The 15,439-nt window shown below is 39.6% G+C and overlaps 1 protein-coding gene across 1 annotated transcript in view; it reads right to left on the bottom strand.

The window, feature by feature from the left end:
• Positions 1–15,439, bottom strand: part of Eml6 (EMAP like 6) — a 251,167-nt gene that overhangs the window by 121,662 nt on the left and 114,066 nt on the right. Inside the window, exons 6-8 of the mRNA XM_010615906.2 lie at positions 10,423–10,608; positions 8,633–8,768; positions 1,532–1,733 (exon numbers count right to left, since the gene is read on the bottom strand). Of these exons, the coding sequence (XP_010614208.1) occupies positions 1,532–1,733; positions 8,633–8,768; positions 10,423–10,608 (524 nt within the window). The remainder of the gene's footprint in view (positions 1–1,531; positions 1,734–8,632; positions 8,769–10,422; positions 10,609–15,439) is intronic.

The following is a 15,439-nucleotide window of genomic DNA, read 5'->3' as shown; positions in this document are numbered from 1 at the left end:
GAGAAAAAAAAAAAAAAAAAAAAAAAAAAGAAAGAAAAAGAAAAAAAAATAACTCTTACCCTTCCTAAATTTTAAAACTTACTTTAAAACTGCATTGAAAATCTTAGCCAAATTAATGGTTAAGGGGAATAAAACAGATTCTGGCATCCAGGGCTCTTCAGAACTGTAAACATCACGGAGACATGAGTCAGTTCTTAAGTGCAAACTTCAAGGACTTTAGCTAAACTTTTCCTTTCTGGATGGATACAGATGGAGTTACATCACTTTGTGTCTGAATAACTTTGTGGCATTGTGTTGGCTGCTTTGGGAAAGCAGAATTAAAAAAGGAAGGAATCAAGAAAATTATAAACCAAATAAACATGCTGCACAAGGAGATAACCGTCGCTATTTCCACTGATTCTGAGATTAATGCGGCTTTCATCCTTGGCAGAAGCTGAAAAAGAGAACTGAGTAAACTGTACCTTGATTAGATTCATGTACAGAATAAGTGGGAAAAAGCAGTGACCTTTGGCCTAGTCTACCATGCTCTATTTGAGTGGTTAAGACTCAGAAGCAGGGAAAAAAAAAAAAAGACTCAAGCAGAATCAATCAGCTGCTCAATCATTCTCTTCTCATTGTCACAGACTCTGCTTTCTATTTACAAAGCTCATAATAAATGTAAAAATGCAAGCGTAAGTCTTCATCTCAAACTTTTAGGTCATATAACCATTTCTTCAACAGTCATAAGAACACTGGATTCACACTCTTTCTGTTCATTTTACCCATTACTGTGCTCTCACGAAAGAGAAGGCAATTCATACCAAGAATAATGGAGCCCCTAATAATCACTGCACGTCTTCTTGGAAACCAGCCCTCTCCCTTGATGTGAAGACAATCTTCAAAATTCCACCTTAGAATTTTATAAAACAATAGTAATTTACTCATGTAATACAAGCAATTTTAAAAATCCGATGAAGAATGAAGTGGCAGCAAGGTATGGTGGCGCGCACCTGTAATCCTAGCAATCTGAGAAGGCTGAGGTGGGAGGATAGCACTTCAAGTCTAGCCTGTACAACTCAGCTACTTAGTGAGACCCTGGTTCAAATTTTTTAAAAGGTTGGGAGGTTGCTGAGGATGTGGGTCAGTGAGAAGGCCCTGGGTCCAGCACCCAGAATCACACACACGTGCACACACAGTAAAATAACTGTGCCGTCCCCCCACAGAGCACAAAGCGTGAGGGGGAAATATGCTCTCGTTGCAGATGAGTGGCTTGGCTCATATGCACCAGGAGGACTGGAAAGAAGCCTAACAGTATTCATTTATGCATTTTTGCTTCTATGAACAGTGGTGTGACTTAAATGGAGCCAAAGAAAGATAACAACAAGCCAAAAAGCCAACTAGTGTTGAGCTAAACTTCTTCATATTGCACTCAGAGCATGTGGTTCTTTACTGTAGTTTATCCTTCTCTTAAGTAACATACAAACTTGGGCAAAAGAAATCTGCTATCCCAAGGAATTCAGGGAGGCAACAGTAGCTGCTGCTGGGCCCTCACCTGACAGAGCGGTCATCACTGCCGGTCACAGCCAGGGGCTTCTTGGGGTGCAGGGCCAGAGCCCAGAGCTCCCCCTCACAGTGGCCCTGCAGGATCAGCATCGGCTTGTCTCGCTCTCGGACGATCACTTCAAATATCTCACTGTCCTGGGTCCCCGCAAGAAGGCGGTCTGCTTTCCAGCACACGCTCCGGATAGAAAGGCCTGAGAAAAGCGAAATCATTTCCTCACACCAGTCACATAGAAAAGAAAAACACCTGTAATACATACCTTTCACCAAGCTAGTGTCTAAAGCAGTGGTGGCAAACCTATGGCATACATGTCATCGTGTTTGTAAGACAAGAAGTATGAATGTATGAGTTTTTCCAAACTAATGCCTCACTATTCAGGCTTAATTGCAGCATTAGCACCTTGTAATAAGTGGGTCTTGGGTTGCAGTCAGGGCCCTCTGTATCTAAAAGGTTCACCATCACTGATCTCAAATGAAACATTTTAGAAACTTCCAGAGATAAAGAAACAATTCCATGTCACTTTACACTGGTTGGACATCCTTATAACCTCATCTCTAGAGCAACCACTCTTTGTGTAACTTAGGAAATCTCTATTTCACAGCAAAACATACTTTAAGTACATCGTAAAATGAATATGAGAACAAGTTAGTCTTTAGGAAAACCTACCTTTGAAACCATTTCCTTTTTTGGGGGGGTACCGGGATTGAACTCAGGTCCTTGTGCTTGCAAGGCAGGCCACCGAACCACTGAGCTAAATCCCCAGCCCCAAAACAATTTCCTTTTGATATGCTATGAAAAAGTTAGTAATCTCTTCAATCTTTAGGACGATACTGCGTTTAAATTCTGTGTGGCTGGTACTACAGAACACTTAACTATTATATTAGGAGAATTTGGTACGGATTTGACAAGAACTGAGACTCATTGTACTCAATAAACAGATGTATTATGTCCCAGGAATATACAAATGAAACTCATTTCAGTCTCAAAATACCACCAAACATTTGTCCATGAAAATACCATTCTTCCCTGTCTGAGTTTATGGAATGTTTTCTAGAAGTACAGCCCTCTTTCAGTCCAACCTTCCACCTCGACAGTGTTTCACACCCTTTAGGCAGATCCTGTGTGCCTGCTGGAGTTCTGACCTCTGACTGCTTCTGGTCCACTTTCTTTCTAGATTTGTTATTTACTGACTTTTGCAGTGGGTATTCCCATAGTGAAGATAGAAATACACAAGCAATTCCATTTTCCCAACTCCTTTCAAACGAGGTAAGCCTGAAATACGCTGCGATCTGAGGTACCTCCTCAGCAGGCTTCATGTCTTTGGTATACAGAGGAGAAGTCTGGGATCCGGGCTTCACTCTTGCTCTCTCTCTAACACCCAAGGGAGAGTCCTCTGGTCTTAGTTTTTTTTCCCCTGAAAGGGGAGACTTTGATTTTGAAGAACATGTCACTTGCCATCCAAATCTGAGCCCATTTGAAAGTAAAAGAATACTCTAAAAATAATTAAGTTTAAATAATTTTTGAAACATTCATTGACCGAAAAAGTAATTTTACTATGTTGAAGGTCTATTACATAGTTCCATCAAAAATTTCAATATAAAATTCTAATAACACTATTACAAAACTGAAAAATTCACGACAGAGGAAGAAAGAGAGCACAACAGATTTCTAGGGCAATGAAACTATCCTGTAGGACCGTATAACAGCAGACGCATGTCACAATGTGTTAGTCAAAACTTGTAGGACGGACACCAAGAGTAAGCCCTGTGGACTACGGACTCTGGGCATCAGTACTGTGTGGATGCAGCTCGTCCACTGCACCGCTCCAGTACGGACACTGACAGGGCAAGAGCCCATGCAGACATGGGGAGTGGGTACCCAGAGATGCTCAGCACTTTCCCCTAGGTTTCACTGTGAACTTCTGTCGGAGACCAGAGAACTAGGCCTCATTTGCCTTCGCTGTGTGTACAAAGGAGAAAGTCTGCACTCAGGGGTGATTGCAGGTTGCATGTTCTAGGGAACCTTACGACAGCTGAGGATAAGTTGCATCAGAGAGTGTACTAATGCATACTGGAGAGGAGACAAATCTTGTGTTACTTTGATTGCTTGTGCCTGCGTTTGGGCAAATAAAAGCAAGGTGAGCCAAAGGCTCAGGGGCTTCTCCGCCTACTAGAGGTGAGAGCCTCCTGGCTGCCCGCCTGCTAAACAGATTCCATGTCTCTTTGTCATTCATCCATGTTCACCCCAGGCCCGGGAGAACAAAGTAGTGGGTCTAGGTCCTTGACTGAGGCTGGCTGGGACTGGGTCGGCCACGGGTGGCACCCGGTGTAGGGCTCCCGACCCTGGCTGGGCTACAAACTTATAATGGCTAAAACCGGCACAATCTATTTTTAAAATCCACAACAAATGCTAAGCCAGATGGGATAATTGAACAACACAGGAGTAATTTGGGGTCTGTGGACACAGTATCTATAACTCTCACCTGTTATGTATAAAAGATCAAGTGAAATACTAAATTATTTTTCGTCTTTTAAGGCACATGGCTATTTGTACTCCTTGCTCTGAATTCATCACTATGCATTTCAACATGGAAGGAAAAAGAAAGCACACAGGAGATGTATTCTTTCCACTGCAAGGAGTGAGCAGGGAAACCTTAGCAAGTGCTAGATCGGGGTCAGTCTTCCTTCAGGAACATGAGAAAGGGCTGGCAAGGAAGGCATGCAGTAAAAGCACTGGGCACAACAAAGCACCCAGCTTTAGGTGCACAGCCACTCTGGCTTTGCCTGACCCTTCCCCTTCTCTCTCTCCTAGCTTTCCCAAGGGCCTAGCTCCCACTCAGGAATCAAAAGATTTCCATTTCCTCCCTTCATGCCCCCAAGGGGCTGACAGGTGGGGGCTGAACTCACTGTCTCCCCACTGAGCTTTGCATCACTCCTATTTATATTACACAAAGGATGTGGCACTTGCTCTGCAGAGACACAGGGAAATACAGAGTTGATGATATTCCGTATCAGTAAGAAACATCACACCATCCCTTTATTTACTACTTGCTTCCTCCTCTCTCTAGAAAGGGAGTCTATGAAGATAAGAATTTTACCAGTTTTACTCACTGCTGTATCCCCTGTAACTAGCAGTGTCAGTAGATGCTCAGTGAGAATCGCTGAATGAAGATATCAAAATCACAAATATTTATTGAGTCCTTGGAGACACCAAGGAATGAAATATACTCTACCTATAGGAAGAAAAGGGCTACAGGTTTAGGGGAAGTGGGAAGGGTGGGGGAAAGGAAATAAGGGAAAAGAAAAAAACATGAGAAAATGAAAAAATGGAAATAAAGTCTTTGTAAATAGGGAAGGGAGGAGGGGGTGAAGGGAGAACAGGGGTAAGGGGAAAAAAATGAGAACCAAGACCTGTCATGTAAAGGTACAAGATCCAAATGATGAATGTAACTGTAGTGTATACCTAAAATATACCAATAAATGCAATGAGAAAATATATAAATATATAAATATATATATACCTGTTCTCAATAAAAACACTCAAATGAAGAAAGATAGATTACATTAATTTTTTAAAAATTACTGAGTACCTACTATGTGCCTAACACTAGAGCGAAGAGAAAATAACCAGGGTCACCTTCAATGCAATTTATATTTGAAGGAGAGACTAGACATTTGTTAGTAGGCATCTACACCCCCCCAAAACATCCAAAATTATGCTTGTGTGTATATATATATTGTCTTAGAAACATGATCTTTTTCCAAGCAGACCTGGAACAGTGAACAGGGCTTCACTGTAAGAATGAAAACGCTTCAATTCTCCCCATGGCTCCAAAGGCACATCTAATTATACCAGGCTAAATGGCTTCTAAACAGAAACTTCTCCCAAGGACCTAGCACTGTATTTGGTCCAGTGTACAAATATTTATTAATCTCCATCACATTTATTTTTAAATCTTCTTTGAGGGAACTCATTCAGAAAAGTACAAAGAAACCTACAACTGATAACCTAGGAATTGGCAACTACTATTCACATTTTTTAAAAGATATATCTTTTGCTTTTTTAAGAAGCTCAGGAAAAAAGATGAAGCTTCCAACTCAGTGCAGACAAGGGCAGTTAAGGCACCAGCATTCTCAGACTGGTCCTGGGAGTTCCAGATTCCTGGGAGCCCTAGGGGCCTAGCAAGGAGATGGCCTGGGAAATGGGAATGAAGAACAGGAAGAACCTTGTCAGATACCTGTCATTCTGCAGGGTATTTCCAGAATGTGCCCAGAAAAGACTACAGTTCTGTCCACCACTCGTGCATGCTCCACCCTGCCTTTCCATCGGTGCCTAAAGATCCATGCTGTACAAGAGATTTGACTTGGGGAAAAAAAAGGTTCCAGTGAGCCAGCCAATATAAGGTAAGGTGTGTGCTTAGTAAAGCAAAGAGGTTATAATGACAGGGATTGCTTCTGGCTGAATAGTGGCAAAGGGTGGGAGAGACACAGGGAAGAGAGCAGGAGGAAAGAAAAGGAGGAAGGGAGGAAAGAGTACTACTTTTTCTCATTTGCAACGTGAACTTAGTGAGCTATGCATATTTTCCCTTAAGAGACCAACTCAGTCTCTTCACACACACAGCTCTGTTCTTCAAACATGTAACTTACCTTGTGTCACATCAACCCCAGGGGTCTACCTACCAGGCAATAAATATGAAACTGGATCACTCTCATTCCCAAGGTAGCCATTTTCAATAGGAGTACATATCAGTGGGTAGAGAATTATACTCAGGCTTCCTGGTAACATTCTCATTTCATTATTCTAGACCTCATTACTTCTCTGCATACAAGAGCGGTAGAGAGAACTGCAGTCTCTTAGGGGAACACTCTGGAAAGACTCTGCAGATGACAGGTGCCTGACAAGGTTCTTCCTGTTCTTTCTTTCTCATCTACCCATGCTTGGTTTACACAGCCAACAGAACTTCAATCATAGCCTCTAGCGGAGCTGGTCAAGGAATCCACTCCACTGGGAAGTAATTAAGCTGTCTTTGTTTCTTTTCTTCTGTGCTAGCAGTAAGGAAAACAAAGGCTATCATTTGGAATATGGTTAGAAATCCACCAAGAGTTAAAAGAAAAGGAGGAATGAGCATTCCAATTATTTTAAGCCACAGAAATTCTCTTTTTAAAAATGCATACTGCCAATATTCCTTTCAATATGATGAGGTGCCTGCATTTTGGCGGCCCTTCTCTGAAATTCACTAATTGTGGAATTCCGACCGGAGCTTTGTACATATGGCCAGCAGATGGCACTAGAGAGCAAAGCATCCATTTAAACCTGAAATTCTTGGGACTGGGGATTTAGCTCAGTGGTTCTGCCTTCCGAGTTCAATCCCCAGTACCAAAACAAAACAAAACAAAAAAACCCTTTGCCCTGGTTTTACTTTCAGACCAGAGAGTGGAAAACAGAACCCTTGTAACCTGCTACAATTCTAAAGCCTTGGCTGGGGAAGTTCTGGTCCATGAATACCAAACACAGACCTCATTAATAAAGGACACTGCTTATTTTCCACTAGTTGATTGAATAAAGTGGATTTGCAGCCCAGCCCCAGCCACTCCTAGCTGTGGGTCATGGCAAGTGAAGATAATATCAGCACTGACACTTCATAGAACCATGAGGCTTCAACACAGTTAACACTTGTCCCAGAGTCTGGCACTTAGTAAGTTAATCAATATAAGTCATTATGACGTTAACCAGCTAGTCTTTGTGCCCTGTCAGGGTCTTTTGACTAAGTTTATGCCTCAGTGTATATCTGTTTGCTAATGTGTGGTCAGCGCCAGCCTGGGAAACAGCCCAACAGCTTTACCATAACATTGTTTCTCACTGCTGCAAGACAACTGCTGGTTGGTGAGGGATCTTTGTGCCAACTAGGAAAAAGCTATCCGTGTAGTTTTAACATCATTTTGATCTTGTATTCAACATATTTAAGCAAACTTTAAATTCTTTATAGAATAAGATGAAGTTCAGAGAAACAAATATACAACTTCACACTGTATTTAGTACTTAGAAACAGAAACAGAATTTTACATGGCATTTACCCCTTTTAGAGTTATGTGGAAGCATTAATACCTACATTACCTTTTACATCTTATTTTACTTTTATTTATATATGTTTGTGATATATAATAATCATATTCATTTGGGGGAATTACCACATACTGTATCTTAATCATTTTTTATCCCAGTCTCCCTCTACCCCACAACTTCCTTCTCCATCTCCAAAGAGTCTACTTCTCTATTTCCTACCATCTTGCCTTCATCTTTCTCTCTATTTATATTTTGGGTTTCTCATACAAGAGAAGCCATTTTATAGTTAGCCTTCTAAGTGTCTAATGTGTCAAGTTCCGTTCATTTTACTACAAATAACTCAAATTTATTATTTTTATGTCTGAGTAATACTTCCTTGTGTACAAATACATTTTCTTTATCCACTCATCTGTGGATGGGCATCAAGGCTGTTTCCTTAATTTAGCTATAGTGAATTGTGCTGGTATAAACATGGGTGTAACATCGTAATATGGTAACTTTAACTCTTTCAGAAATAAACACAGGAGAGGTAGAGCTGGGTTATATGGAATTTCTAGTCTTAGTTTTTTGAGGAATCTCCATACTGATTTCCTTAGTGGTTGTACTGGTTTACATTCCCACCAACCGTGTAAAGTGTTTCTTTTTCCCCTTATCTGTTCTTACAGTCATTTTATAAGAATAGCTATTCTCACAAAATAAAGTGGAATCTCAGTGTTGTTATGATTTGTATTTCCCTAATGGCCAAAGATGCTGAGTATTTTTTCACCTGCACTTATTCGTCATTTGTACTTCTTTTGAAAAGTGTCCATTCATTTCAATTGCCTATTTTTTTGGTTTTATTGGGGGGCTATGTTTTTTTTTTAGTTCTTTGTATATTCTAGATACGATTCCTCTGAGGAACAGCTGGCAACATTTTTTCCCATTCTGTAGGTTGTTTTTTCACTCTGTTGTTTCCTTTGTTGTGCAGAAGCTTTTATATTTTATATAATCCTATTTTTTGATCCTTAGAATTATTTCTTCATGCATTACCTTTATATCCTTGTTCTGTCTCCCTGAGATCAATTTTGGTTATTGGTTTAAAATCCATGTCCCACAGTCGTATACAACCATCTCGCCCACCAGTGGCAAAGCCTTCTTCACAAGCATACATGCTAAAGATTCCAGCCTGTGGATTAAAACAGATGATACACAATGCCTCAATCACTGTAAAGAGTTGTCATAGTTTAATTTAATGAAAAAACACAATAAAGTAGAACAAAAATAAAACAGGCAGCTGTTTTCTGTTTAAATCCCGACAAATAAATCAAGTTGTCATTTATAATATTCTTCACATTAAAAAGTAATTACAATAACCTCCAAAACAAACTAGTTCTAGGGCTTCTTGATAACAGGAAAAATAAAGGAATATCTTCCTTAAAGCAGATATGGAAATCATAAATTTCTGTATGTGACAAGTGAAGAATGGCACAACTGTGAAAGTGTTTCATGTAAGTTACTGTTCAAAACAGTCAAGTCAAGATACAGAGGCTAGGAAAATAAACACTTCCACAAGTACAAATGTCCCTTGCACACATCTCAATAGCTCAAGAAGTTATCTCTTGAGCCTAACTGAAAGCACAAACAGAGTTTGTGTTCAGGCTGTTATGCATCATTTGAAGATGCTCTATTCACATTTAAAATATGTTCCTTTAAAGAGAATCTTTAAGTTATAAAACAAACTCATTTGGTTTGGTCAAAACTGTTACAAGCATATCATGCTAACAAAAGATTCAACGTAAAAAGAAGTAACAGAATTTCTAAGTTACTGAGGCAGCTGCTTTTATGAAGAATAAACACTCACCTCCTAATTGGTTTAAGAGTTATTTCATAGTGAATAAAACCAAGAAAATTGGTCTCCAACATACAAGGCACTGAAAGATCTAAAGAGCTGCTTAAGCATTTCTTCATATTAAGAAGAACAAGGAGAGTGAAGACACACCTTAGTGGTAGAGCACACACCTAGCATGCACAAGGTTCTGGGTTCAGTTTTTACACACACACACACACAGTAATAAAGAATCAATTTGGAGGCAATAAGCTAAAGCCCTGTCAAGTTTCCAAACATATCTTACCCAATCTCTATTCACCATAATAAGGTTTACCCTTGGCATCATGTCACCATTTTTCTGCACATTGTCATTGTAACTTCTGTAGACATATGGTAAATACTCCCTTTTCACATGTGTCAAAAGAAAGTGCTAAGAAGTAAAGTTTGCCCTTGTTTTTACAGAGCACACTATAAAGAGAGAAGGTTATCAACAGCATCTGTTTGTATTTTAGGAGCCTGTGACACTGATGCAGAGGTGATACCCTGACACTTCAACAGAATGAGGAAAATCTATCTCATGAACTAGAGTAAAAGCAATAGCTGTCTATATTCTTCCTAGTCGACCTATGGACCACAAGCAGCAGCAGGAGCAGCAAGCAGCATCCCAGACGCCCTGAGACAGACTGTGCATTTCAGCAAGAACCCAGGAGACTCCCAGGCCTGTGATAATTTGAGAAGTGCTGGTCTGTAAGATGAAAGTAATGATGAAATAATTCTAGTTTCCTGTCAAGTTATCATTGTCAAGTAACACCACCAGTCAATTAATAAAGTGAAGGAAAATTAAGTTATGCTTTTGAAACATTTTTCTTCCTGGATGAATAAAAATACTTCAGGAAATCTTTATGAGTACTTTAGGAGGATTTCATAGAGCAAAGCAGAGAAAATATAGGTATTTGTGACCTGAAATAACTGAAAACAAGTCATTCCCCAATTTCTATGTGGCAATACTCACACTATGTGCTCCTTGAATGGTGCGAACTAAATTGAGCCCTTTCCATACATAGATGTCACCATTTAAAGCACCAGAATAGGTGATGTCTTCTTTGGCACAGGCAAGGCAAAGGATGGTCTGAAGATCTCCGGTTTTGCCAAATATTCCTCTTTTTGCAGTAAGAGCATTTCCGCATAGCGTCCAAAACTAGAAAGTAAGGGATAAAATAAATAGATCCAAAAACAGAATATTCTGATGCACAGCATTATTGGCTTATTTTGTTCCACTACATTTTACATAATCTACTGTATCTGAACTAAGCACAAATAGGTTGTTTCATAGTGACAGCACAGAACCACAAAACATTTTAGCCTACCTCTGGGAGCAGGAGAAATACCTATAATGCTATTTTTCAAACTTTTAAAGTTCTGAAATTTCAAAACTTTGCTTAATGCAACTTAGTAAATGCCAGGACTTTCAGATGTAAGACAGATAAATCATCTTTTTGTTTATTCGTTAAATTATAAAAACTACTTTAGGTTTATTATAGGAAGACAGAAATACAGATAAATGTCCAAAGAGAAATTAATATTATAACTTTGTTAGTATATTGATATATAATCTATTTTTTGAGTTTTTTGCTTTTTTTATATTTTTGTAATACAGAGATCCAATCCAGGAGAAATGTACCACTGAGCTACATCATTCCCAGACTCTTTTAACCATGTTACAGCTTGTGCCTAGATGTCCCCTCAAAGCCTCATGCAGTCATAGGTGGGACTTTTTCAGAAGTGGCTGGATGTAGAGTGTGTGATGTTGGAACTGATTCACCGGTGCAATGCTAGGCAAAAGGCCACGAGGATTAAGGTTGTGAGTGTCATCCACCCTAAGTAGCCTGGATAACAGGGTCAGAATGATGTTGTTAAGGTCCCTTACTGCTTTGCTGTCTTCTGTGTGCAATGAACTATTTCTCCTCTATGATGCCCCTCTTTCATGTGCTACCCTGCCTTCGTGCCAGCCAGTTATGGACTGAAACCTCTACAAACTCTAAGCTAAATAAACCTTTCCTCCCTTATAGGTGTTGATTTTTGTCTCAGCAATGAGAAAAGTAAGGCAGACAGGGTCTTGCTATGTTACTTAGCCTGGGCTTGAACTGTGATCTGCCTGCCTCAGACTCTTAAGTAGCTAAGATTTTAGGCATGTGCCACCATTCCCAGCAATATATCGTCTAGTTATCTTTAATGTGCATATATAAATACCTGCTTTCTAACAGAAAGTGTTATTACTTAGAAACACATTATCTAAATATAAGTGATATTTCCATATAGTCAAATAATTGACCTTTTCCATTTTAGATGTACAATTCACGTGAAAGATAACAGAAATCTTGAGCTACACATAGAAGATAGCAGGGATACTCCCACAGTTATACAGAAATCCAATATTTTTCTTTCATAGCTTTTTCCATATGAACTGAAGTAAAACCGTTGTCATTTATATAGCCCTTCACAATTTATAGAGACTCTTTTTATATGTTATTTGACCTCCATAATAGCCTGAAGAACAGGCTAAGGTATATTCTTTTATCATCCCTAGTTGGAAATGTGAGAAAGCAGATATAAAAGACTTGCCAAAAGCATGAGTTTGATGAGGGTCACACATGAGAAACTAATGAAATCTCGAGCTCTCCCTTGAGAACTTTAAATCTAAGAAGATACATATGAAACAAAGGGCAGGAATTTTAAGGCATGTATTCAGATCATACACAAGGGTGAGGACATCTGAAGCTGGGGAACCAAGTTATATTCAACAGAATGAACAAGAGTAAGACTGGATCAGTGGTGAGGAAGAAGTTGCCTCTGGCTCGGGAGAGCAAGATTAGATGGCTCCATGTGGCAGGAACATATAAAGGGGAAAAAATCAGTGACAACTCTAAATTTTTATGCCTGAAGGAGAGGGGAAATGGTGGTCCTCTCAGAGTAACTGGGTCTTAGAAAGAAACATTTTGGGATGATCACATGACAGTGGGGACCACAGTGGCTGTGGAGGCAGCGGCAGAGGGCTGCTCTGCAGGACGGACTTGATGAAGACGAGGGGAAAACTGTGCATCCATTTGAAGCACTGTGGGATTCTCCTCTCAAAGAAGGAAAGGATCAACTCTGGAACAAACAAATGATTGCTGGTTTACAAATTTGCCAAAGAAGTTGCTGTTAATGGTGACACATAAAGCAGACAATGTCCTTTCTCGTTAACTCTCTTCATGCAGGAGGATTAAATGGAATTTATTATGTCTTGTCCTCTGACTTGGGATATTCATCTCTGCCCTGAATTAAACATTTCTAAACGGACAAGTACAAAAAAATGGAGACCATTATCCTCAGATGTGCTTATACAAAGGTTTTCTGACAAAGTCACCTAAATGGTATAAGGTGCATGTGAAACATTCCAAGTAGTCACATCATTCTTTTAAAGGGCATATACAGATGTGATGTCAGCATAAGTATGGCATTTGCTGCTGGAAATTGAAAATACCTAAAATGCTATACTCTTCTTGAGAGCCATTTTCTGTTTGGAGAACAGGAGTATCTTAGGGTAGCAATGCACCATTAAATCCACATCAAATGAAGAACCACTGTTTATCTCCTCCAATCTCCATTCCCTGATTGTAAAGCAAATCTTGTTAGAACTGGCAGGTATCCTGGAGTTCTACTGGCCCCAAGTAGTCCCCAGAGTCCTTTCAGTCCATTATGAGGGAGGGGAGAAGGTTCAACAGTATAAGAAACCTGTAGGCTCATTTGCTGTAAAACCAATGAAGCAGATGATGCACACCTGTTAATGTACTGCAAGTATTCATTTCAGATCATTGTAATTTGCCTGTTTGCCAAACACAGGAATCTTATATAACCAGAAAGGATATTGCCCTAGCTATAAAAATTTTACATAAAAGTGTTTATTTGAAACGCAGAGATTTTGTATTCAACCTGTGACTGTAATCATTTGTCCAATGTTAGCTTCAGTTTTAGATGGAATATAAAAGCGTTGAAATACTGGAATCAGATACAGAGGATATGGGTGATGAAAATAACTTATTAAAGCCTGCTTAAATTTATTGTGGCTTTTTTTCCTAAATGGAATTAATAAAATATAGCTGGGTAGACACTTTCAGACTCTTCCATTTGGGGTAAAGATGCTTGTTTCTGCTTAGAAAACAGTGCCTAAATATGCCTGTTTTTAAATTGAAGTTCTAGGATTTTCTTTCTCCACTTTTACAACTGATTTAAAAAAAAATTAACCAATGCTGGAAAGAAGTAGAGAGGGGTCTAGAGAATTCTTGGTTCTGCCACCTGCCTGGCAAGCACAAGGACCCGAGTTCAATCCCCGGTACCAAAAAAAAGAGTGAATCTAGTTAGAAACTTGTTTGTTCAGGGTTTTTTTTTTTTTGTGGGGAGGGGCTGGAGAAACGTCAAGATAAACCATTAAAGAGAGTTTTTGACTGAGAATAGTTCTAAACATGGAACCGGAGGCTGTGTTTAAATCTTATCTCTGCCACCAGTTTTGTGATGCTCCAAATGGAGAAAGAAGTTAACAATGCCTTGTCCCCACCAGTCCCACACACCAGTTTACACAACTCTTAATGAATTTCAGAGGAAGTAATTCATACATTTCAAAGGGGAAAGGATAGCATCAGTGAGATTAATATCTTTCCCAGAGGCAAGAAGATAATAGAATCAGGGTTCAAATTCAAATACCCACCCCCCAATTTAGCTCCTTCATTGTGGAATGTGCAGGTTGGGTCCTGGCCCCCACACTAGGGCCCCAGATTTCCAAAAAGCCATCACAACCTAAACTCATTTTAACATTATTTATTTACTAGTGGCTAAAAAAAACCTACTCAGTGCTTCATGATATCTTAGGGTGATCAAAAATGCATGTGCAGATATATATCCTTGATTAATAAAAAAGAACTGAGAGGGCAATTATCACTTAGTGGCTATTTTATTTTGTGCCAAAATTTTTTTTCAAAATAATTGCTTCTCTGGAAAGTAAATTACATAAAGAAATTGCTTAATGGTATACATCACATGCCAAGGACCTTCCCGGCTCCCATCCTGCGAGTCTATGGGTGACCAAACCTGCCTACCTACAGTGGGGTAAAGGACAATCCCTCCCCTGGGCACTGCTGCCTCCCAGTCCCTTCCTACAGAACTCCCCCATCCACCAGGCACAGCTTAAGCAGCAGCCCCTTCATGAATCAACATGCCTCTCACCAGTTGGAACCCCTCCTTTATCCTTGGAGGGTTTTGATCCACCCACCCACCCCCGCCTTTCTCACAGAATGTTCTACTGTAATAACGCTTTACTCACTAAACTTCGAGAACCTTGAAAATAAATTGTGTTTGTCCCTTCACATAGTGCGAATTCCATAAGCACTTAATAAATGTCGTTAGTTTTTTGCTTCTTCACATACACTGTTTGAAACCTAGGGGAAGGTGCTTCCAGCTGATGCTAACGCAAAAGGTACGGGGATTTCAGCAAAAATCTCAGATGAAAGATCAGGCCTCTGCACAAGGATTATACAATGTGTGTTTTTTGTTGTTTTTTTGTTTGGTTGGTTTTGTTTGTTTGTTTTGGTATCTGGGATCGAACTTGGGTCCTTGTACTTTTGAGGCAAGCACCGGAACCACTGAGCCAAATCCCTGGCCCAGGATTATACAATGTTTACAAAGCTCTGAGGTGGTGAAGAGGAGACTTTATCTGTTTGAGTAGTGGAACTCTAGACTTAATGCTCTTATCCTTTATTTCAGAATACCCATTATCGTAATTTAAAAATAAAGCATATGAAAGAAAAGTCTTAAATCAGCCATTAACTCACTACCCAGAGATAACTGTTTAACATATGAGGATATCTTTCTGATGTGCTGCTACACAAAAAATCTATTTTAAAAAATCAAAAGCTGGAGTTGCCTGGCCTGCCTTGCAAGTGCAAGGACTCGAGTTCAATCCCCCGTACCAAAAAAAAAAAAAAAAAAAAAAAAAA

Source organism: Fukomys damarensis, unplaced genomic scaffold (genome assembly GCF_012274545.1).
Source record: "Fukomys damarensis isolate Sample0158 unplaced genomic scaffold, DMR_v1.0_HiC HiC_scaffold_2, whole genome shotgun sequence".
Classification (NCBI taxonomy): domain Eukaryota; kingdom Metazoa; phylum Chordata; class Mammalia; order Rodentia; family Bathyergidae; genus Fukomys; species Fukomys damarensis.
Note: the sequence above shows the minus strand (reverse complement) of the source record. Positions and strands in the feature narration are given on the sequence as shown.